The 24947-nt window shown below is 33.7% G+C and overlaps 1 protein-coding gene across 2 annotated transcripts; it reads right to left on the bottom strand.

The window, feature by feature from the left end:
* Nucleotides 1-203: 203 nt before the first annotated feature.
* On the bottom strand, nucleotides 204-16615 carry LOC107797310 (phototropin-1). Of its 2 annotated transcripts, none has more exons than XM_016620183.2 (25): nucleotides 16033-16615; nucleotides 13223-13790; nucleotides 12720-12894; nucleotides 12415-12597; nucleotides 10086-10177; nucleotides 7713-8016; nucleotides 7329-7572; nucleotides 6876-6946; nucleotides 6189-6295; nucleotides 5785-5834; nucleotides 5568-5672; nucleotides 5301-5360; nucleotides 5121-5210; nucleotides 4945-5021; nucleotides 4336-4420; nucleotides 4024-4104; nucleotides 3597-3700; nucleotides 3111-3160; nucleotides 2574-2680; nucleotides 2332-2454; nucleotides 2037-2088; nucleotides 1789-1901; nucleotides 1337-1477; nucleotides 579-683; nucleotides 204-490 (listed from the first exon to the last, which is right to left on the bottom strand). In XM_016620183.2, the coding sequence occupies exons 2-24, from the start codon at nucleotides 13782-13784 to the stop codon at nucleotides 582-584; spliced, it is 3078 nt and encodes a 1025-aa protein (XP_016475669.2). In that variant the 5' UTR covers nucleotides 13785-13790; nucleotides 16033-16615; the 3' UTR covers nucleotides 204-490; nucleotides 579-581. The 2 variants fall into 2 exon arrangements, with proteins under 2 accessions (XP_016475669.2, XP_016475670.2); XM_016620184.2 differs by lacking the exon at nucleotides 16033-16615 and adding an exon at nucleotides 14297-14642.
* Nucleotides 16616-24947: the final 8332 nt, after the last annotated feature.

The following is a 24947-nucleotide window of genomic DNA, read 5'->3' as shown; positions in this document are numbered from 1 at the left end:
CGTTTAACAAAGACATCAAACACAACTGAAGAATACATATATCATAGATTGAGGCAGTCAGCTTCCTCTTGATGGTAGGTCGGAGGGGGGGGGGGGGGGGATCCACCAACAAACATAAAGCATCTTTCAATATCTGACATTTATGGTGTCAGCCTGTTATATTGTATAATCTGAAATGTAATTAGAAAACTAATGGGATTATATTGGATAGAATAAATAATGAGCTAAATTAAGAAAAACTAGACTTAACAAATTAATTTATCTTAACATCTACTGAAGAATTCATGAAACGGGATTACAGGACACCAAATTATGCATACAAAAACAATAGCACAAATCAAGAACCATAAAAATAAAACAAAAATAAAATGAAGAACCATCATTTTCTTTTAAAAACAATTAACTAGTCACTGTTGCAGGGAGGATCTGAGGACCACTTTTCTCCACTCAGTTGAATCTTGATATGGTTGGAATATAAATATTTTCATTTCTGCAGCAGATTTAATAATATGTTATATTCTCCAACTATAATTAATGTAGAATAAATGAATTATTAGAAAAAGAAATAATAGTAGTACCTTTTAGAAAACGTTTGTTTGTAAATCCTCCATCTCAGGGTTGATGTCTTTTACTTCTTTCTCAGCTTCAGTTCCCAAATGAGGAGCATCTAGTTTGGGAGGGTTCTGAAGAGTTATTTCACATGTTATTCTCAAGTCTTTGGATGAAATACACACACGATATGAAAGAGTAAAAACATCCTTTGACATATACATAGGGGCAGACCTAGACCATTAGTTACAAGTTCGGACGAATCCTATGACTTTTGCTTATACCTTATATTTATATCAAAAAATCTATTAAATATGTATAAATATTTAATTGCAAGCCCAGTAATGAAGGCTATGAATTCGATCGATGGCAAATTCAGAACCCACAAGTTTCAAATCTTGGCCCCACTTAAGCTGAATCCAAAGATCTAGTTCAAGATCTAGAGTCAATATGTTCATAATAAATGCAATCTTACTATATGTCTATATTTTAAATTATTTTTTGTATATATACAAAATTTGAGACCGAAGGCAATGGATTCAGTTGAACTCACTAAATCTGCCCTACATCCGCCTGTGCCCCTAACTGTCACTGCTGTCTATGATCAGTTGAATTAGATCCTTCACAGGCTTTTTTCAGTAAATAGTAAGTATATCATCTGACTTATACTACCATTTTAAGAATGTTAGACACACAACAAATAACTTGATCAATGGTAGCAGGATTCAAGCATATGACGAGACAAGAAAGATTCACAAGCTAAAAGGAAAAGAGTTCATAACAATACCATGCATCGAACTAATGCCCAATTCACGCCTCGGAAGAATGGATGCTGCTTGATTTCGTTTGCTCCTTCACGGGATCCTAACCTGTTTTTGGGATCTCTATGCAACAATCTATACATGAACTGCTTTCCTTGGAGACTAACCTGGAAAAGGAGAATATAAATAGACAGTTTTAGCAATTGACAGGGGAAAAAGCCACTCCACAAAAGGAAATGTTTCTATTTATCATCAAAAGGGCAGCCCGGTGCACTAAGCTTCCGCTGTGCGCGGGGTCCGGGAAAGGGCCGGACCACAGGGGTCTATTGTACACAGCCTTACAATGCATTTCTGCAAGAGGCTGTTTCCAGGCTCGAACCCGTGACCTCCTTGTCACATGACAGCAACTTTACCCAACGCTTCTCTTCTCTCTATTTATCATCGAGGCATTTAATTTCGTTAAGTTGAAAGATCATACCTGTATGCTTCCTGGGAATTTTAAATCCTTATGTAGTATATTTGAGAATGTCTTTTGCCTTGTCTTTCCCCTGAATGGTGTATAACCATACAGCATTTCGTATAAAAGAATGCCTGCCAAGCGACAATTTTGCTCGTCAAAAATAGCAGAAACTTCTGAAGGGAGTATGGAGTGAAAAGGTCTAAATGAAGACAGAAGGATCAGGAAATATAAGCACTCAAAAGTTCTAATGGATTCTAAAGAATTACCAAGAGCCCACCAATCCACTGCGCTAGTGTGGCCTGCTCCAGTTATAATTTCCTGTGAGATAAACAAGCAAAAAGAGATGATTTAAAGAACACGATATAATAAAAATAACAACTTGACATATAACACAAACTTTAAGTGTAGAAGAAAAAAAGACGAAATTTTCAGAGAAAAACCTCACAGTTAGTCATATAAGAATTAGTGATATATAGAATACAAGCATTGATCATAGAAATCCAGCAGCAGTTCACTTTCCAAGGTAAAAGACCAAATGGGAAGGAAAAGAAAAAGACTAACCGGAGCTATGTATTCTTCAGTTCCGACAAAAGAATTTGATGCACGCATAGGTTCAGCCATGAAGATTGGATTCTGTTGACTTTTCTGATGCTTTTTCTTTTCGTTGATTTCTGGAAGTAAAAGCTGTCCAAATCACCAAAAACAGTGTATTGGCATTCATTAGTCACTAATTTTGTTTGCAAAGTCACTTCATGAAAATAAACGAGATTTTGTGAACTTGAAAAAAGTTAGGAGTTAAGCACCTGTGGCTTGCAAGATGTCAAACAGGAAAGATCAAAATCCGTCAAAGATACATGCCCACCGCTCTGTAGCAAGACGTTTTCAGGCTTCAGATCCCTATAAATTATACCTGTTGGCAGAAGATAACTCAGGATATATGGAGATGGATTTTTCAACTCTTCAGATATGTTGCAGACGTAAGCGATAAATAGTACATATACTATGATTTTGCTCTGATTGGCATGCCATTTGCAGCATTGCCACATAACTGAATGATCGCTCACCATAAATATTCGTAGCAAGAACTAATCATTCCATACAACTAAAGCCAAAGTGAATGGTGCACATAGCTTTAAAGGAAGAACGTAAAGTAAAATATAGATTCTTCAATTGTTGATTCAAGCACATGAATTCTCCTCAATTGCTAGGAAATTGTTTGATCATGCTAGTCTAAAAGTCGGTAGGATTAGACTAGTTAGAACTTAAAAAAGAATGAATAAGGACTTTTTTATCATTCAGATCTGATTGTACATATAATATATGTTAGATATAAGGGCTACCTTGACAGTGAAGATACTCCAAGGCCACCACTACTTCAGCGGCATAGAACCTGCACAAAGCAAAAAAGTTTAATGTCACCGGATACTGGTGCAGGAAAGCTGGCGTAATATTGTCTATCTATTGGCACATATAGATATTAATGAAGAAGACAAAAAAGAAAGAAAAAATAGGGATCATCCTTCAACACGTGCTGGACTTATTTCAAGTTGGACTGTCTCAAAATTTTCCACTGTATCAAACTAGGGTAAGGGACAGCACTACTTAGTCCATCATGATGTCCAATAAAAAAAAAACTTATTTGGATATCATTGCAACTGTGTGACTCAAATTGAAAGCAGAAAAAATGGAAAATATCTTAATAAATGTTTAAAAGACCATGAGAATATGATATCAGAGTCTCAACTGACTCTGTAGAAAGCTTCTCGGATAGGTATAACTACTGTAGACAGTTTAGTTCTTCAAATTTGCTTTTACATTTGGTTTACCTTGCGGCATCTTCCTTCAACACCTTTGTTGGTTGTCTGTCTAGAAGCAGGAACAGCTCTCCACCAGGGTAGTAATCAGTTATTAGACAAATATGGGTTTTGGTCTGAAACACAGACATATTCAATTAATGAAAACTGAAAAAAAGTTAAGAAATAAAAGAGCTGATTACGAAAGAAATGACAAGGGTGGTTAAACTTTTTCACAATTCGAAATCAAAATAAAGAAGGAATATGTTGACATAAGTACATTCAGGTGGATATTATCGATACATTGAATTTATCAACTATCAAATGCTCATGCTATAGTACAGCTTAGTTCGAAGGATTCAAGTTTATATGTGATTTGCATTTCGCACTCATAATGTTTCTCTCAAGTTACTATAACTACATAATTATGCTCCCTCTCATCAAGTTCTATGTATCTAACCTGAAAAGACGCATAGAGTGCGGGAAGAAAAGGGTGATCCAGCATATCTAGAATTTCTCGTTCTGCACAAGCTCTATGCACCTGTAGAAAAGATAAAACGATCCTTATTAAAGATAGAAGAATGAGAATGTAAAACTAAGAAGCCAAAAAGCAAAATAATCCCTTCACAAAGATGCCGGGGGTCATAACACAAGAAAAATCCTATGCAAACACATAACTTTGCAAATGCCATGACAAGGTGGGAATAGAAGTAAAAATCTCTAATCACTAAAGATACAGCGACAAGTTGGATGTTGCAATGTAGATCCCTACCTTGTTTCGATTAAGCATTATGCTCTTATCCATTGCTTTCATAGCAAAATATTGGCCAGTTCCGCACAGTTCCACCAAATGCACACTGCATATTAACAAGTTATAACCAAGAGAACATAAATAGTCCCTTCAAATATAAATTTAAGGCAGACATTGACTTGTTTCCATAGACAAAGAATTAGGAGCCAGGAAAATCAGCAATACTCTTCATTCAAAATCTAAGAACTTTTTAGTATTATGGAAACTTTTATCGCATATAAAATCAGAGCGCCACCACAATTATCTTCTTGTGGAATCTTGTTTAATTTCTTTATATTCAGAAATTAGACAGAGGTCAAAGCTGGAACTAGCATCATTTTCAAAAATAAACTCCCTATACAGTTTAGAACACAATTATTAGTTAATACAAAAGTATGCCTAAAGGTGTTACTGATGGAAAGTTGTGGCTTGCAAATTATATAAATTAGGTTTAACTTGTAAGTTGAAAAACCACTGAATCAAATGACCTAGTATTTTGTTTTACAGTTTTACTTATTTAGAAAAACGGATAACAATATGTGGCATGCTATAATACTTGATCCACTTGAAAGTGGTACTAGTAAAACCAACCTGCCAGTATCACCAGATCCCAGTGGTTTGATTGGCTTGAAATGCTTCAAGCCTATCGGTTCTCCACTGTCCAAAACCTGAAATATTAACACTGTTCTAAGCAAGCATTTCTATGTGCACATATATACCTGTCTATAGAAAGCCAATTGATGAGCGTAAACTAACTTTCTTTTTACCTTTTGTATTGCTTTCCAAGATGGGCTGTCCTTCCTATGAGGCTTTGCGTGAACAACTTTTGAATGATTTCTCCATAAATCCTCTGGTTTCTGAAAGTCAGTTCAGCAGTTTGTGAGCCTTGTATAATTCAACACCTACAAATATCTTAAAACAGTTTTTGTTCAAAATTTTGGATTTACCGAATTGGCATCTGGAAGTTCTCGAACTGCTTCATCAACATTTCCAGCGGTTTCTTTCACCTGAAAAGGAACCAAATGAAAACTATTATCGTCAAGATAGGCCTCATAAGTCAAAGTGAATACTATATTGACACAGTAAAAGAAGTGATCATTCATGAGTAAATTTGTATATGCCATATCTCTACAAGACATGTACATAAGTGAAAAGCATAGCAAGAGCTTATGTGAAATAAAGACAACTGAAGAAGATTAGAGTAGAAATGAGACCAGCTTTGCGCTCTCTGTTGCCTTGTCTTCGGGAATACTGTTGTGAAGTGGCTCTACATGCTGACTCCCATCTAGTTGCACTCCGATGAAGTATTGTACCTCTCCCTATTTATAGACACAAAAGCCATTGAATAAGGATTTTTAAAAGCTTTTGTGCAATACCTTCAGAGTAGCAGCACTTTTCTCTTTACATGAAGAACTATATCAATATACATACCTTCTGATCACGCATAGGCTGCAGGTGGAACAAATTCCAGAACTTCTTGCCTGAATTTTAATTATATGGAATATCAGTTTCTTCAATAATAAAAATAAAATTTGCATTTCTGACCAAAAATCCAATATTTTCATGATGTCACTCATTGGCGGTAAGCCTGTAACAAATATTTACACAACTAGATCACGTAAAAAGTAAATACAGGTAACTCTATTTAATAAGCATTCATTAACCTATAGACTAAATGGAGTGATTTGCTATAACATGTTAAATAACACAGATGTTATAAGAAATTAAAAGTTTATGTTATTGGTATATATGTGATTCAAATCCAAAACCAATCTTAAAGTTTGATTTCTCTTTCTTAAATGGAAGGAAGAATGGAAAGTTTATTGAAAGCATACCAGTCTTAGTGTAGTTAATGAGCTGAACAGTGACATCAGTTTGATTATCAATTGCTTGTCGGATTTTCTTCACAGTAGCTGGATCAGTTTCTGGTCCTTGAAGAAACCTATATAGTATAACAATTTCAAAACCAAACATCAATAAATTGTGTTTAAGTGAGACACATACGAACTTTGATCAACTCAAGAACTGTTTTCCCTTTTTCTTTGGTATAAATGTGCACTAGCAATTGTAATGATTAACTATTTCAAGGTTCATCACTGTGTCACCAACCAGAAGCATTATTATGATTATCGACAAACTTCTTTCTTGAGATTGCGTGTTGTCTCATACACCCCTATCATTTAAAGGAAGAATGGTATACTATTTTTCGCAGTTACACTTATTACAAAATTCAAACTATCTTTTACTGGAGTATAATTTTTCAGATAGTTAAAAAAAATTACTATTTACGACATTAGTATTTTTGGGGAATTTTGAAATATATATATTCATTTATCGAAAATAAAATAAATGTTGACTGTGCTTCAAATATGTCCTTTCTTAATGAAAGAAAAAATTTGAGGATAATTTTAATTTTTACTTTACGGGTTTAATAACTTTAATTTATGTACATTAAAACGACCTTAGCTTTTTGGGTCTTTAATATTATCAATGACAAGACAAAATTAAAGGAAAATATATACCTGCAGTTTCTTCCTAAGATTTCTTCACGGCTATACTCTGTTAGCTCCAAGAAACTGTCCGATGCAAATATCTGATTTATCCAATTTACACAAACATCAACGTCATACAGAAATTAACTTATACTCCCTCCGTTCCAATTTATGTGAACTTGTTTGACTGGTCACGGAGTTTAATAAAAAATGAAGACTTTTGGAATTTGTGGTCCTAAACAATTCAAAAAGGAGCTCAGAGTATTTGTGTGGTTATAAAAGCTTCCCATTAAGAGTAGAATTGTAAGTTTAAGCAAATTTGTTTCCAAATTTAGAAATGGGTCATTCTTTTTGGAACGGACCAAAAAGAAAATAGATTCACGTAAATTGGAACGGAGGTAGTAGTAATAATCAATTTGGAGCTAGAAAATTTTAAAAAAATGCTTTTGAATTTGAATAAAAAAGAGAGAAATCAAGTCTTACAATGGGATTATCAGGCAGCCTTGGATCAGTAATGACAAAGTTCTTCTCTATACGTTCAAGAGTCGTTGCTAAATCAATACCTTTCCTCATTTCCTTCTTCCTCACTTTATCATCAACACTATCGGGGCGTCCATCGTTATCGCTCTCATCATCGTCGTCGTTGTCGTCGTCGTTATCCATAGTCATCCTTGCCTCAAAATCATCATCAGTAGTTGTAGTACTAGAACGACCTTTCTTTTTAATCCTGTAATTAATTACATCATATAACTAATGTTAACATTTATATGAACGTGCATGCATGCATGCATGTTTACAAAGTATAACACTTTAATTTAAAGAGTTTAAGTTCTACGTGTATTGACTGTGAAAAAAAAATTTAATTACCCGATGAACGAGAGACGACTAGGTTTTTTAGACTTCTTTTCGGGCATTTCATTAATTTTCTCCATCTGCTGCATGGTTGTTGTTCTGGTACCAGCATGAGAATGTCTTCTTGCTGGAGCTTTGTTCTGTAAATTTAGTTTATTACTGATGCCAATAATATCCTGTCGGTCTTGTTCGGTTCCACCTCCTTCTGATTTTCTCAAGAAAGGTCGATTTGTCGATTCACTTAAGGCTCTTGCCCTTGGTTTTTTCATTACTTGTAATAACTCAGTCACTGAATTACTAGCCATCTCCTTCTGACGAGCTGCCAACGAAAAGTCCATAATAATAATTATTATTATAATATACATAAAATTTTACTACTATTACTACTACTAAATAAAGATTTTAAACAATATGATTCCAGGTTCGTTTAAAGATTTCCATGGTTGCAAGAGAAATATTCTAAAACACTTAATTTAATTAGGGAACAAACTTTACTACTCATTGTACCATGCCTCCCTCAACCTAGAAGATATGCTCGTAATTAACCTCCCTAAACTAACAATTAAAGTAATAAAAATTATTGATCACATTAACATCCTCGTCTTTGTCGGTAATTTTCTCTTATAAGTTAACCAAATTAATAGCCTGTTTGGCCGAGCTTTTTCAAGGCCAAAAGCATTTTTTTTAAAGTATTTTTTTATTCAAAGTGTTTTTGGCCAAGCTTATAGAACAAAAACATGCATTTGAGTAGAAGCGGAAGCAATATTTAAGAAGCAGAAAAAAATAGTTTCTCCCCAAAAATTAAACATTTTTTTGAAAAGTACTTTTGAGAAAAACACCCTTATAAGCAATTTTTAAAAGCTTGGTCAAACACTAATTATTGCTAAAAAGTGCTTTTCAAATTAATTAGTTAAACACAAATGCTTCTCACCAAAAATACTTTTTTGAAAAAGAAGATTTCGTAACTAGGCAATGTAAAACACAAAATTGCAAATTTTAAGTATTAAAATGAATATTCCAATTGTAGCCAGGAAAAAATTACCATCTTAGCAAACCCCTGCCAGAAATGGAACCCTTATTTTAGGCATAAAATCTCGCCATAACAACCTTTTTATTTTCAATCCCTATATCAATATGATGCATCCTTTCCAAAAATAACCTAAATATATGAAAGTTAATTAATGCTAACTATATCTACTTCATTAACTTATTCTTCTCTCTTCACAAACATTATTTTTTCCTTTTAGATAATCATCAAAAGTTAGAAGGAAAAAAGCATAAAGGACTAGCTTTGCAATAGCATAAAACCTACCAGAAAAAAATATTGTTGCATTAATTATACAATCAATATAATTGTTAGACACACATCTTATAACATTTCATTGTAAAACTAATCCACGAAATATACCTATTATATACATAGTATATATATTAAATATTAAACATACGATATACAATGTATAATATACGTATAAACAATATATACATATACATATACATATAATCCACGAAATATACCTATTATATACATAGTATATATATTAAATATTAAACACAATATATATATATATATATATATATATATATATATATATATATATGTGTGTGTGTGTGTGTGTGTGTGTGTGTGTGTGTGTGTGTGTGTGTGTGTGTGTGTGTGTGTGTGTGTGTGTGTGTGTGTGTGTGTGTGAAGGTATATCTTGGAGAAAAAATAAAATTATGCAGTATAAAATTAAACATTGGAAAAATACAAGAAGTTCCAACGACTGCTTCTTTTCAGTATCTTTAAGATATTTGGGTGAGTATTTATTTATGGAAGTGAAAAAAAAATTATGGAATGTCGATTGATTTAGATTGTATATGAGAGAATCATGAAAAGGGAATTTTTCTTAGAGCACCTATTCGGAATCAAAATTCAAAGAAAATGGCAAGTTTAGATTAATGATGAGAGAGAATATTGTAATAAATTAATGTGGTTCAATAATCCCTTGAATTGTGCTTAGTGTTTAAGAAATTAAATGTCATGTAAAGAATCTTTAAAAATGCTTTAACTGTAAATGAATGTGCTATTTTTAAAATAAAGCAAAAGTAATGTAATTTATATAAAAATTCTTTACAAAGGGACTAACAGTGTTAAAATCTCTTTTTGTGAAAAGCAATTTTGGAAAAAAATATTTTTTAGAATGAGCTGATTTTAGAAACTTGGCCAAACAAGCTATAAGTATCCGCGTTGTAACTCATAATGCCTAGTTGCCTACTTCTACATTTTTGTATTTTAAAATAAAATGAATCAAATGCCTCTTAATTTCGTCAATTATAAGTTAAAAAATGCATTAGTACAAAGTAATTGTACAAAAGAGGAAAAAGTGGTGAAGAAAGCTATAATACCGTCGTAACGTATCAATGATTCGGGAAGCCCATTTGGTCGGACCATCTTATCCTTGGCTCCCTCAGTATGTTTGCTTACTTCCACTTGCATTCTGCCAAATTTTCATATTTAATTCACTTTCGTATGAAATTGTAATAATCCAAATTTCAGGACACATAATAATTTATTGGATATTTTAATTGACACGCACCTGAATTTCACTATTTTGAGGGAAAACATAATCTCAAAGAATTTTAATTAGCAATCTAAGTAGGGAATTGTATTACTACTTAACAAATTATTTTGATGTCATAATAAAATCTTGGTAGGTAGCTTTCGAAACTCTTAAAAGAAAAAAAGACAAATAGAAAAGTAAAGGTGCAACTATGAACAATTTTGCATTACGTTAACTCCTAGGGGTAGATTAATACCATGTAATGAGGATGTTTCTCTTTTCTTTTTCCTTTTACATTTCATTTCATTTTGTTTGAGTCTTTGAGACTTCATCGATTCATGAATGATTGCATAATTTTACCTTTTTAAGGACTTTCTTTTAGGATAAATCTTTAAATAATTTCTCTAAAGTAAAGTAACAACTTTATAAGTTAGTTATCGCTCAATCTCGTATATTTTGCAAGTGGGAAATTATATTCTAAAAAAGTAATGCAATCACACCAGAAAATGGACCAAACTATTAAGCCCACCAACCAACATGATCAAAGGAAGAATTGAATCTAATATTACCAATAATTGGCCGTGCTTCTAAAATTAACTTATTTTGAAAAGTATTTTCTCAACATTGCTTAACAGAAAAGAAAAAAAAATTGGTGAGAAACAATTTGTATTTGGTAAGTTAAGACAAAGAAAATAACCCAAGAAAGATTACGTAAAATATTGATATGAGAATGGGCCAACGAGTAGCTAGTAGTTGATCCAGGAAGAGCCTAGTTATGGCTAAACAAGAGGACACAGACAAATCAACATATTGTGCAAGATGAACATAGTGAACCCTAACATGGGGAATTCAGTCTCGCAGATATGACATCATGATCCTTGAGAGATATTCAGATAGGAGTTGGGGTAGTTAAAGGTACCGTATGAGTGTTACGGAAATAAAAGAGAGTACCACTAGGAAGACAACCAAAATATCAGTTCAAGAACAACCCTACAAGCACAAGGGCGTGGAGGTAAGTAACTACGGATAATTATAGGTGAGGAAGGACATCAAAAATTCAGTCAAGTATACGATGTGATAAGTTTGTAACTTTACAAGAACCATCAGTTGAAAATACTTATGAGCATCAATTAGTGTTTGGCCAAATTTTTAGAAAGTACTTCTATGTGTATTTTTTTTAAAAGTGCTTTTGGAGAGAAGACCTTTTTTTTGCCTCCGAAAAACTGCTTCTGTTTCTCTTCAAAAGCATTTTTTCCTTTTAAAAACTTGGTCAAACACCTTAATTTTAAAAAATAAAATATTACTGCCCGAAAAAATACTTTTGGCCAAATTTTTTTTTTTGGTTAAACAGGCTATAAGTATCTAACAAGTTCTGTAGGTCCATGAGAATGACTCCAAAAAATGACAAGAAAAAAGGATGCAATAGCAATGGTGAAATTGGGACTCTATGCAGAAACTGGTTCCCTATTATCACATCAAAAACAAATGCAGCCCAACCAAAACAGTCCAGACCAAAGCTTTAAATTAAGGCCCACTACTATTTCCCATCTTAATCATGTATTGAATCTTTCCAATTCCCATGGATAAGGTGAGGACAGTGTCCAGCTGGTTACCAAAGAAAAGCAAGAATTATTGAAGAGATAAGGGAACAAAAATACATTTCCATAACACCCCCCCCCCCAAATCAACCTACATACTACTCTTTTTCTACATTTAAATTTTGGACAATTATTCAAGTATATCGTTCTCCAAATTACTTGCTCGACTAATTTATATTAGGGTTGCACAAGGTCCATTAAAAAAAAACACTATATATTAAAATTTTCATCTTAGAACTTGAACTCAGTCTTCTATTCAAAAGTGGAGAGGTTCCATTTGTCCTACCCTATTCGTATTTTCATCTTGTAAATTTACAAAATGTAAGTATGTACTCGCAACTAGCCGCTGACGATGAAAAATGTATTTATATATTTAGATCATTTCAAAATCAATTATAGGAAATTTTGTACGTAAAAATGGGTTGGTAACGAAGAAAACGTATCATATATGTAAGAAATGGTTTCATAATCTAGAACCTAGCAAATATATATATAAATATTTTTACGCTATCAGTAATCGCACATGCATCTGCAGTAATCATTAGGGTAAAGAACAAAAGTTGATTAGACTTTTACCCAATGAATTTGAGAACTTTTCCAGCATCATCTTTGATAGGTGCAATTGTGAGGAGATTCCAAAAGGGGGTCCCATCTTTTTTGTAATTGAGTAATCTTCCACAGTAAGTGGAACCCGATTGCAATGCTTCTCGGATCTTGGCCACATCCTCAGGATCCGTATCCGAACCCTGCATGAACCGACTAGACCCGACCCAACAATGAAACCAACAAAAATTGTCATATATTTTTCTTTTCCTGAAACAACCTTTATGACATTTTCAAATAAGAAATATAAACCAAAGTATATATTATATGATTATTACCAATTCCTGCCTATAACCTCCTTTGATGTATAACCAGTCATCTTGAAAAATCCAGCACTTGCATACAAAATCGGGTAATCGGGTTTTGTTGCATCCGACACCACAAATGTTTGTTGAAATGTTGATAAGGCATCTCTCAAATCCTCTGAAACCCTTGGAAAACCCCTCTCTTTACCTGAATTTCAGGTCAGGAACTGTTCATATTTTACAAAAGAACTAAATTTTACGTTTGAAAAATTTATACTTAGATTGACAACATGAAAAATAAAGTAAATAAAATTGAGCTTTTATATAACATGAAAAATAAAGTAAATAAAATTGAGCTTTTATATACTGATAGTGTAATTTAATTCTATCTTTAAGCAATATGTGTACTTTATTTTATGAACCGTTTTTCTATATTTATCTTTTAGATTATCTGTTTGAGTAAAAATAAACAACTGAAAAATATGGTGCTAGTACCATAGAAGTGTATATAAGTTAAATTCGGCAAAAATGCTTACCAGCTCCATCGTCAGAAAACTCGCCGGAACTCCGAACAGAGTTACCGGAGTTCCTTCTAGAATTTTCAGCTTTACCATTAGGATCATCTCCAGAATTTCGAACTTTAACTCCCTTTAACTTCCCAGTCTCATCATCAGTTTTCAGCACCAATCCCCACTCCGCCGCTCTCTGAGCAGCAGCACCATTTTCATCCGCTGCCGCCGGCGAAATAGCCGTCTGAGTAATCGGAGAAGACAATTGCGACGTTGAAATTGGAGTAATAATTGGGTCTTTGATTGCCATCCATGACGTGGCAATAGTTTCCTCTTTAATATCATTATTGTTGGATACTATAGGCTCTGATTCTTCTTCTGTTTCAGGGATGCTGCTGCTTCTTTTAATGGGCTCGGGCTCGGGCTCGGCCCAATTATTTTTCCATGAGGGCTGTGATGATCGGAAAACTGGATTTTTTGGCCGGGAAATAGAGTAAGTTGATGGGTTGAATACTTCTAGTGAGCCTCTTGGATCTCTTGGAAGTGGTGGAATAAGAGGAGGAGATTGCTTGTTTTGCTGTTGTTCCATTGATCTCTGCGTATAATAATAACACTACTTTTCATGTCTGTATCAATGCTATATATGTATACGATTTTTATATGTACATGATATTTATCTCATTTACACAAGCACAAGCATACAGTAGCAGACTATTAGTAGTATTTACTCCTTCCGTTTTACTTATATGGCCACAATTTGATTGGACACAAAATTTAATAAGGAAATAAAAATTTTCGTGACACGTACCAAAAATATTTTGTAGTCTGAAACTATGTCATGACATTTCCATCGCCATAAGAATGTTATTAAGGTAAAATAGAAAGTTTAAAGTTAAAGAATTTTTAAAAATATAAGTGTGTCAACTTCTTTTTGGAATAGACTAAGAAAAAAAGTATATCATATAAAATAGAGCATAGAGAGTAATTAAGTATTCTATCCATGTATAAAATTTAAAACAACAATTAAATCAACTTGTACATTTGTGGAACGTACAAAAGTTTCATGATAGTTGTTAAATAAGTCTTGGGCTTAACTCATACCCCAAAAGCTAACTCAAAGGGAGGAGGATTGTCCAAGCTTTATAAGGAGACCGGAGATCCCATCTCAGTCCGATGTGGGATTCATTCCATTCATCAAACAATAATAATTTTATAAATATATCTCATCTCTCTATTTTATTTTATATGTGTATTTGGCTGGATACGAAGGTTAATAAAAACGAAGACTTTTGGCACAAACTAAATATAAGAAACATATATACCAAAAAATATCTTTTGTTGTTGTGAACTTAGACATGTTATATCATTAAATAATATAAGAGTGTAAATAAGGAACAAGTGCAAAACATGAATGTCAAAATTAAAGAATTTTCAAATATTGAAATTTGTCAATACTTTTCAGACATGGTAAATGTATACATAAATGGACAGATTACAAGTCATTGTATTTGTGGCTAGGTAGATATTAATAACAGTTGAATGGCCCGTGGGACAGATGACTGAAAAGGGCAAGACTTAGAAGCTTGAAAATGAAAATTTGTCACTGCTTTACGTATGACAATAACAAGACTAAAACAAGGATCACGCTATATAGGATGAGATTTGATTTGAGGTGAATAAAGACATAGTTAAGGGTAGAATAGGAAATTTAATTGCTAACTTTTAAATAGTATGTGTCCATTAAAGTTCCCAACATGGAAAGAACACTTGAGAACCTCATATTTAAAGGGGTAGTTTTGCCAATGAAGGGTAGATCAGATATTCACCAAAAGAGTCCAAAAATAAGATTATAAGAACAGCTAAAAGTTGCTAAAAAAATCACAACTTAGTTCCAACTTCTATTACATGTCCAGTAGTCCGCTATTTAAAGCATTATAACCCTACCTTTGCTGTCTTGACAATGACATTGGACGAATATTAACCTCATCAATTATTTAAACCAGTGCTTATTACTTGCTAAAAAATCTTAATTTTACTGTTGGTAAATCACATTGTTATTCAAATAAGCCGTGCTTTTCATGCAAAAGATAAGAACATCTTGTTAGCAGGGGCGGAGCTAGCCCAACAGCTACGGGTTTGGCCGGAGCCAGTAGTTTTGGTCCAAATTTTATATTTATCTTATGAAATTTATTGAATATGTAATAATTATTAGTTTAGAACACAGTAACTTAAAGGATTATAACCCCAAACTCATAACCTTCAAATCCTGGCTCCGCCTCTGCTTGTTAGATTAGTTTTTCTTATAATTAGATGTTCATCCTTAGTCCAGTCTAGAGCTAGTTTAAACCATAAGACAAGGCGGAGGAACCTTACCCAATTGGTGTATTGTATTCTCTCTATTTTATTTAAAGATTTGATTCAATATAGTAGAAAATGAATATTGCATTACTAAAACATATGGTACGTACGTAATATCAACAATTTGTATAATACATTAACAAAGCGACATGTCTTCACCTTACTAAAAATGGGTAAACAGAAATTAGCAACAGACAAATAAATACAATAGTACTCAATTTCACCCAAATAAACACATTAGTATTCAATTTCACCTATTAAAAAAAAGGCAAATAGAAACACTATTAAAAATAAGAATTAGCGACAGACAAATTCTGTAGCTAAACAGAAAAAATCATTGTTAATCCTATTTAGTGACAGAGTATCAAGAAATTTTATTAGCTACAAGTAATTTAGCAACAGATTAGCTATAAATTTCATAGTTTATTCTAGTTTGTTTTTTTTTTTGTAGCGAAAAGATTTCAAAAGAATGTACATACCTGAAAAGAAAGTACGTGGGATACTGAGCTTTTGCTTTGATTGCAGGAGTAACCAGAGAGTTAAGTAAGTGTATATCAAACTGCAGCCTTTACACAAAAGCTGATCTTATAAATAAAGAAGCTAAGTCTCTCAAATGATTTAAAAGCATATAGTATAATGGAAGAGATAAATGATGGGTTCGACAAAAAGATCTATATCGAAATGGGAACAATTTTTACGAACAGAAAAGGCTAAGAAGAGGGTAATTAAAAAGAAAAGCAAGAAAGGAGAATGATTGTCTTGAAATATTGGCTTCCCATTCCTATACACCTCAAATTCACATGCTTAGACACTCATCCCTATGTCTTCACTCCAATCATCAACCAATACAAACACACTTTCTAGATCAATTTTCTAGCTTCCAAATCTTGTTTCTGTGTATAACTTCTCTCTCTTTCTTTATCTTTGTCCCTCAGTATTATATATATCAGTCTCTCACTTGTACTGATTGTTAATTATACTGATGAGTTGTGGCCTTTGATATTTACTACTCGGCGACAAAAGATTTTAAAAGGAAAAGAGGATGAAGAAGATATTGTACCCAAGTGAATAGTATTTGGATTTTATTTATATATACTGACGTTGTAAAAAATTTTACACTAACGTATTTTAACCTTTGACGGTAGCTAGGTTACTTACCATTTAAAACATGTTAATACTTAATTTTATCATAAAAATTTACTTATAATTATCTTATAAGTAATTGATACAGCAATACAATTTGTAAATATTTTTTCCACTTTATTGAACTTAAGCACATATAATTTAGGATGGGGGCATGTGCAGCTTTCTTGTTCTCTATCGTTCTTGCAGTTGGAGCGCCCCCTATCCCCTACCCCCACCCCCGAAGTAAGCTTAGCTGGCTGGGCTACTCACCCAATTTAACTACATATTACTCTCATGTTTTTGTCTCTCAATTGAATAAATAAAAGGTTAGACCCTTTTGGTGTCATGTACTTTTGCCGTAAGGGGCCGTTTAGTTGTTGGTTAGAGTTATCTATGTATTAATAATGTAGGAATTAAATATGCATTATTATTTAGTTATACATAGATTTGTTATGCAAGATTTTAATTATACCATTTTTATCCCGCATAAAATTATATATAAATTGACTCATAACTTGGGATGGTAAGATGATAACCAAACACTACTTGGTATGCTGAATTTTATACAGAATAATTAAAAGTTACCAAACATGTTATTAGTTATGTTAAATTTAATACATAAATAATTTCCTTCCTAACCAGCAACTAAACGCCTCTCAAGAGTTTAACTTTTTATGTAATTAAATTATAAAATAATTTTACCCTACCATACTAGTTAAAAGATAATTATAGGTTAAGCATTCATAATAAGTAGTAGTATTAGTAATTTGCGTTACCAATATTACAACATGCATATTCGGTGGTGGATGTACAGTATGTTTGTATAAGTTCAGCCGAACCTATATATTATGTTTTTATCTCTCAATTGAATAAGGTAGACCCTTTTGATGTCATGTACTTTACTGTAAGGATTGTTTGGTTGCTGGTTATAGTTATGTATGTATTAGTAATACAAAAATTAGTTATGAAGAAATTTGTTACGCAGAGTTTTAGTTATACCATCTTTTATCCCGCATAAAATTATACATAAATTGACTCATAACTTAAATATACCTATTTTATTTATGTGAGATTGTAAGATGATAACCAAACACTACTTGGTATATATGCTGAATTTTATACAAAGCAAATAAAAAGCTACCAAATATAGTATTAACTATGCTAGGTTTAATACATAAATAATTCCCTTCCTAATCAGCAACTAAATGTCCCCTAAGAGTTTAACTTTTTATGTAAACTATAAAATAATTTTACACTATCATACTAGTTAAAAGATAACTATAGATTTAGCATTCATAATAAGTAGTATTAGTAATTTGAGTTACCAATCAATGGTTCATGTACAGTGTGTTGTATAGGTTAAGCCGAGCTAAAAGCTTTGATCCAAAGTTAGTATATGTATTAAAAATTTACTGAATATGTACAAATATTAATTTTTGAATCTATTTATTAGCGCTTGAGTTCTGATATCCTAAAATCTTAATCTCGTAAAGTTCAAATCTTGAATCTGCTGTGGTGTATATCTACTTCCACTCCTCTTTCTTTCACGTAGTATTATAGTAACTCCTTGCTGCCTTATTTAAATCTGACATGAAATGCCCATACAATGGTAGGGACAATATCAGCTAGAGAAGGGAGGATTGGGCCTTAAGGGCATGTGGTGATTAGAAAAGTCATGTTTCAATGTTGGTACTACAAAGAATTTATCTTTTCTTGGGTTTTTCTTTATTTGTTGTATTTATTAGATTTTTGAGTTGTCAATTTACACTTCCATAGTCCACCAAAGTCCAAATCCTATCTAAGATATTATATGCAGAAAAATTATTAAGGGCAAAGAAAATATTTCCATATATAGATAGGAACATAATTTCTTTTTCACGGAATGAATCCTTTTGCTTATATCTGTTTGTTTAATCAGTTCGGCAGAATATTCAAACATCATATGTATGAATGTGTAAATATTGGCCAATATAACAAGAATAAGATGAAGGGGAGCGTTGGAGCAACGGTAAAATTGTCTTTGTGTAACCCTATAGGTCATGAGTTCAAGCCGCGTAAGCAACCACTAATGCTTGCATTAGGGTAGACTGTCTACATCATATCTCTTGGAGTACGGCCCTTCTCCGGAGACTGTGCGTGAATGTGAAATGCTTTATGCACTGCGCTGCCCTTATAACTAGAATCAAATATATACTTCATAATCAACACACAAATTGGAAAGGAGGGAGTACTAAGTACTTTTCTCTCTCTTCGCTCCTGCTTCTCTCAAGGCGCTGGTTAGTCTAACGTGTGCCCTGGAGTCCCATGGAAAGGGGGCGAGGTTGGGGAAGAGAAAGACCTAAGAAAGAGATACAAATTGCCTTTGGGAGTGTTATGCATGCTCAATCTAAAGTAAATGCTTCAATATCCAAATGAACATATACTCTAAATCCAATGGAACATTTACCTTTATTGGAACCATCTTCGATCTCAACGGTTAAGAATCGGCAGGCGGTGGAGCCGGTGGAAGAGGATAAAACACCAGTACAAGTGAGATCTCTAGTGGAGGGTGAAACGCAATTGAAGTTAACTGAGGCTCCGGTGGATAAATTATCTGTCACGACCCAAAATCACGTGACTGGTACTAGGCATACTATCCGGCCCGAGCGAACCAAACCATGTGATGCACCCGAATCATATGCATGAAAACCAATTTAACTACGGGATCTCCTTGAAAATCATATATATTTTCAAGTTAAATGATAAAATATTTTTCAATTCAAAATCACACATGACGCCTTTCATGATAATAAAAATAAGACTAAGTAAAATAAATATACTTTTATGTATGTCATGTACAAACCCGTTACTACAATCTTTCACAACTTTCTATGGATCCTTTATACTAAAGAATATAATTAAAAACTTGGGCTAATACCCGACTAGCATAAATTAAGAAAATAACATGATAGCCACCACGAAATAGGAGTGGTGCCTTACCATATACCTCAGGAAGAGAGTCATCCTAGCCCTGACCGTATGCCACATATCATACCTCATTCTAAAATATGTAAAGTAAGCGGGACCCTGGAGGGAGGATCCTAAGGGCTGAGTACACCATATCGGTATTCAATAAGTATCATAGACTCTCTCTAACTTAAGTTCTTGGGACAAACTTTATTAAAAATAATGCATCAATATTTAATATAAAATAATAAGAAATTTTATCCATTCATGATCCTTGTCATTTTAAATAAAAGCCAAGTGAAATATAACCCACAATGTAAACTTTTAAAATATTTATATTAACCCAAGATTTTGGATAAAATCATACAAAATCATTCCATTTGCTTTAAGTCATTGAAATCACTTTCGACTCCTTAGGCCTAAACATAAGAAAATCATCCTTACCTTTCACTGGGAGTACTATACCATCACCGACATAAAAAGGTCAACTAGGTTATGTACCTAGTGGCAAGTATCATATACCTTACTTGCTTAGGTCGTCTCATCGTAATGTCGTACGAATCGACTCAGCCATGCTAATAATAGTACCCTCTCGAGGGAGAGCACTATGCCGTAGTCTATACCACAAAGTGGCCATCTATGCCTACACTGGCACGTATAGTTTCATGACGACGAACACAATATATCCGAAGTTAATCTCGGTGCACACAAGTAACTCCCAAAATATTTGATACTTCAAAAATAGATTCATAGCATAGTAGCCTCAAATGATCTATTTTTATCAAATCATAGCATTAATAGAAAATCTAAGCCATCTGAACAAAATTTAAATAAACAACCTTTTACATATTAAAGCCTTTAGCAATTTTACATCAATCTTTAAAAAATACCACAAAATACTATTATGCTCATCAATTTTCAAAGGGGATACTTTCCATGAAAACTTATCATTAGCACTTAAATATGTATACTCTTGTCAATACGAAAGTTTTGATAAAAATTTATAACATTTACCTTGAGTGTCATTTTTCCAACAAGATTTAAAATAAAATTTTATAAAACAACATGACACTATATGTGCAACATAATATTTTTGTACATGGAGACATCCGTACTTGTTTGTCCCTACAAGCACGAAAGCACATTTACAAATAACTTATGTATTAACTCGAAACATGCTTTTAGAGAAGGTCCCTCAAGAAGAGTAAGTTTTAATTAACTTACTTCGCTTTCGCTTTCGGGGTTGCCCAGTTAGTTTGGAAGGCGGTCATCTATACAGATGACCTGGGATCGATTCCCCCTTCCCCCCCCCCCCTCCTCAATGCCTTCTGGGTTGAGCCTGTCGCACAGGGCTTGCCTAGTGCGGTTTACATCCCCTGTGTGATTTGCAGGCTATTACACAGGGGGAGATTTACGCAGTGCGCACAAAGTGCTCACCACAGAGTGCTCACCCGAACGGGTAGAGGTTGCGGCAGAGGTTGTAGTTGTTGCGGGTTTCCCCTCTTACCAAAAAAAATCATAAGCTTTCAATCCTCTTCCATCGTACCAACCTTGATTAAAATGATCAAGCATCACCAACAAGTCGATATCTACAATTAGATATCTCAATTACATCAAAATATGACCCAAAATATTGACCAATATCCATTTATGGCTCATAAGTTGACTACAAGCCTCCAACAACTCAAATCGCCGAATAAATTCACTTACTAGCATATTCAACTCTACTCTTATCAATTAATACCCATTTGAAGTCATCAATGATACTACATTAATTTTCTAATACCGCTAAATTACTACTCATCGTTTTCATTAACCAACATTTCTAAAATATTCAATTTGGTGATTACTTACTTGAACACTTTCAATTTAGCTAGAAAATGATTCCATAGGTTCATCGCATCCTTTAATTTTATTTCTAAGAACAATCGTCATCTTTCCCATTTTCTCAAAAACACTATTCATGTCATGAACTAGGATTTGTAAATTCAATTATCCAACCATAAAAACTTGAAACAAATATTATAACTACTCTCACCGACTCATAAGAAATAAGTTTGAAGCATTAGAATTCCCTTCTTGAAGCTTTTCCTCAAAAATCCAATGTTTGAAAAATTTGGTGTTCTTGAATAACTTGAAAGATTTATAGGGATTTCAAAGATTGAATGATGTTAATACTAGTATTAATAGGATGTTATTAACTTAAAATATCCATAAAAAGTCACCTTGTATTCTTAAGTTGTCCCAAAGGTCGAATCTACCCAAAATACCCTCTCACCCGACTTTGTACTTATAGGCCCAAATTTCTGGGTTTCAGATGCGGCTCCGAATGCTTCACATCCCCACTTCACTCTTCTTCAAAGCCCGGACGTGGACCCGGATGCCATGACAGTACTTCACTGCCAGACTTTGATAATTTGATTATAACTTCTTGTAGGAGTATCCAAATGACAAACGGTTTGAAGCATTAGAAACTAGACTCGAAGTCCTTTCATTTGATAGGTTTTTCATGACATAAATCCTTATATATATGTAGATATGCTCGTCCAAAATTAGGTCTTGTGCGTACTCATTTGGAACTTTAGTCTATCATGTAATTTCCAACTTGACTTAGACTTAGGGCTCTCCTTAGACCCCACATCACTTATAATATGCCTCGTACACTTATTATCATATTCAAGTAATATTCATCATATTATTAGTCCTTGTGTGCACACAAAATAATATAATTAACACACGTCAACTTTCTTAATAGCGCTTAAGTGCTTTAAAATTTTCTGAGGTGCTACATTATCTACTCATGCACAGGGTGATAAAGCCCCGATATAGAGTAACCCAGAAATTAAGGCGGCAAATAAGGAGACTCCTATAGAGCAAGAGCCAATTGCGAACAAACCTAAATGGAACTCGTTATTTGCTGGAAATAGAGCTGCAGAAAATGGTATGACCTTAACCTATTCCCCCCTTCAAATTGCTAATGGAGAAACTATAGTGCAACTAGATAAAGCTGAGGTAGACAAGGAAGCGAAAAACTAGAAGAATGCCCTTATTATCTATGTTATTGGAGAAACTCCAGAGTACTCCCTCATTCATAGGTACATATCTCAGATGTGGAATTCTATAGTTGCACCGGATTTGTATCTTCATGAGGAAGGTTACTATGTGGTTCGATTTCAAGATGCTAAAGATATGAATGACATCATTTTCTATGGCCCCTTCACTATTCGAAATCGATCAATTATTTTGAAACCATGGACTTCTGCTTTTGATTTTCGCCAGGAGTTTATGACTGAAATTCCACTGTGGGTTAAGTTCCCAAAATTTTCTATGAGTTGTTGGGGATGTAGTTACTTGGGAAGAATTGCTAGTGCGATAGAGAAACCTTTGTTTGTTGATGAGTGTACAACTAAGCAAACAAGGATCTCATATGCTAGAATGCTAATGGAAGTGAATGTGTCCAAACCACTGCCTGACAAAATTACAGTTATGGAGCCCAACGAACAAAAATTTCAATAAAGGTGGAATTTGAATGGAAGCCTCAATTCTGTTATCAATGCTTAACTATCGGACATATCTGCTCCCTGAAGAAACATGAATAACACCTGATGGAGAGGCAAATAGAGGTGAACAAAAAAAGTGGTTTCAAGAATGAAAGCCTAAAGAAGTACCATCAACTAGCCAAAACTGTGGACAAACATCAGCTGGATCATCTTGAGGTGGATTAGCCTAGACTAGATATTAATGAAGGCAAACATCAACAACAAGAAGCTGACTCACAAATTCAAGTAGCAACTCCAGATGGAACAGTGAGGAATACCTCTAAAGGCAAGGAGCAAATGCAAAGCCCGGGATTGAACTTGATCAACTTCCCACAGTTAAGTGCTGCTATGGCTAGCAAATCTAAGACTGGAAGATTATGACTTTGCAAAGAAAGGATCAGAGAACCAGACAAGCAAAACCTCCTGACTTAGGATGTAAAACAACTTCTCAATGACTTGGCTTATATGGATTATTAGAGGTGTAAATAAAATGTATAAACAGAGAGAGTTAAAGAAGTATATAAAATCAAAAAATATCAAATTAAATGGGGCTGCTGGAAACCAGAGTTAAGAAACATAGATGTCTACAAATTGCTAAGACTATTGCTCCTAATTGTGATATTCTTAATAATTATTCCTTTGCTGCTAATGAAAGAATCTGGCTGATGTGAGATCAAGGGACTTACAACGTAACAGTGCTGAAAATGGAAGCTCAATTATTACATTGAGAAGTTAAAGATTTCTCCTCTAACTTTTAGTGTGTTATGACTGTTGTCTATGGATTCAACATTGTGGAGGAAAGGAGATCTCAATGAGACACTCTTCAAAATATCTCACATAATACTACCTGCCCATGGCTAGTGTGTGGGGATTTTAATGCAATATTGTCTACTACTGATAGAATGAGCCGTCACCCAGTGAGTTTCAATGAAGTAAAAGATTTCTCAAATTGTATTACTGCCACTCTACTAAGTGAATTACAATGGAAGGGTGGATCCTTTACATGGTCAAACAAGCAACAAGGATCTGATAGGGTTTGTAGCAAAATTGATAGAGCATTTAGTAATTATGAATGGATGATGATGTGGGGCCATATTGTCTTAGAATATGACCTCCCTAACGTTTCAGATCATGCCCCAATATTGTGTCATTGAATACCGTGAATCATAACACCAAAGTACCATTCAGATTCTTCAATATATAAAGTGATCATGCACAGTTCTTAGAGCTAATAGATATCAACTGGAAGAAATAACTTGCAAGAGATCCTATACAGAATGTGTGGAACAAGCAAAAGGCTCTGCGACCAGTCTTCAGACAGCTGAATCAAAGAGAATTTCAAGCCACATCATTGAAAATTGAGAAGGCAAGAGAAGAATTACAATGCATCCAAGCCGCACTTGTAACTAGGTATGATGACATTCTAGTGACTAAGGAGAAAGAAACTTTGATGATACTTGAAAAATGGAACTTGCTCGAGGAGAGTATATTAAGGCAAAAGTCTAGAGCCCAATGGATGTAGTTGGGGGACTCAAACTCTAAGTACTTTACTGCAATCATGAAGGAAAAGAACCAAATGAAGCAAATCATGGAGCTCAATTCCCTTTCAAGTGCTAAGCTAATTGATCCTAAAGAGATCAGAGATGAGATTGTATCATTCTATAAAGTGTTAATGGGGACTTCTAGTCGTTCACTAAAGGCGTTCAACAAAGTTACAATGAGCAAGGGACCTAAGCTAAGTCATGAACATCAAATTTCCTTGTGTGCTCCAGTAACTGACCAAG

The sequence above is a fragment of the Nicotiana tabacum genome, chromosome 9 (genome assembly GCF_000715075.1).
Source record: "Nicotiana tabacum cultivar K326 chromosome 9, ASM71507v2, whole genome shotgun sequence".
Classification (NCBI taxonomy): domain Eukaryota; kingdom Viridiplantae; phylum Streptophyta; class Magnoliopsida; order Solanales; family Solanaceae; genus Nicotiana; species Nicotiana tabacum.
The sequence above is the reverse complement of the archived record's forward strand: the minus strand, read 5'-3'. Positions and strand labels throughout refer to the sequence as shown.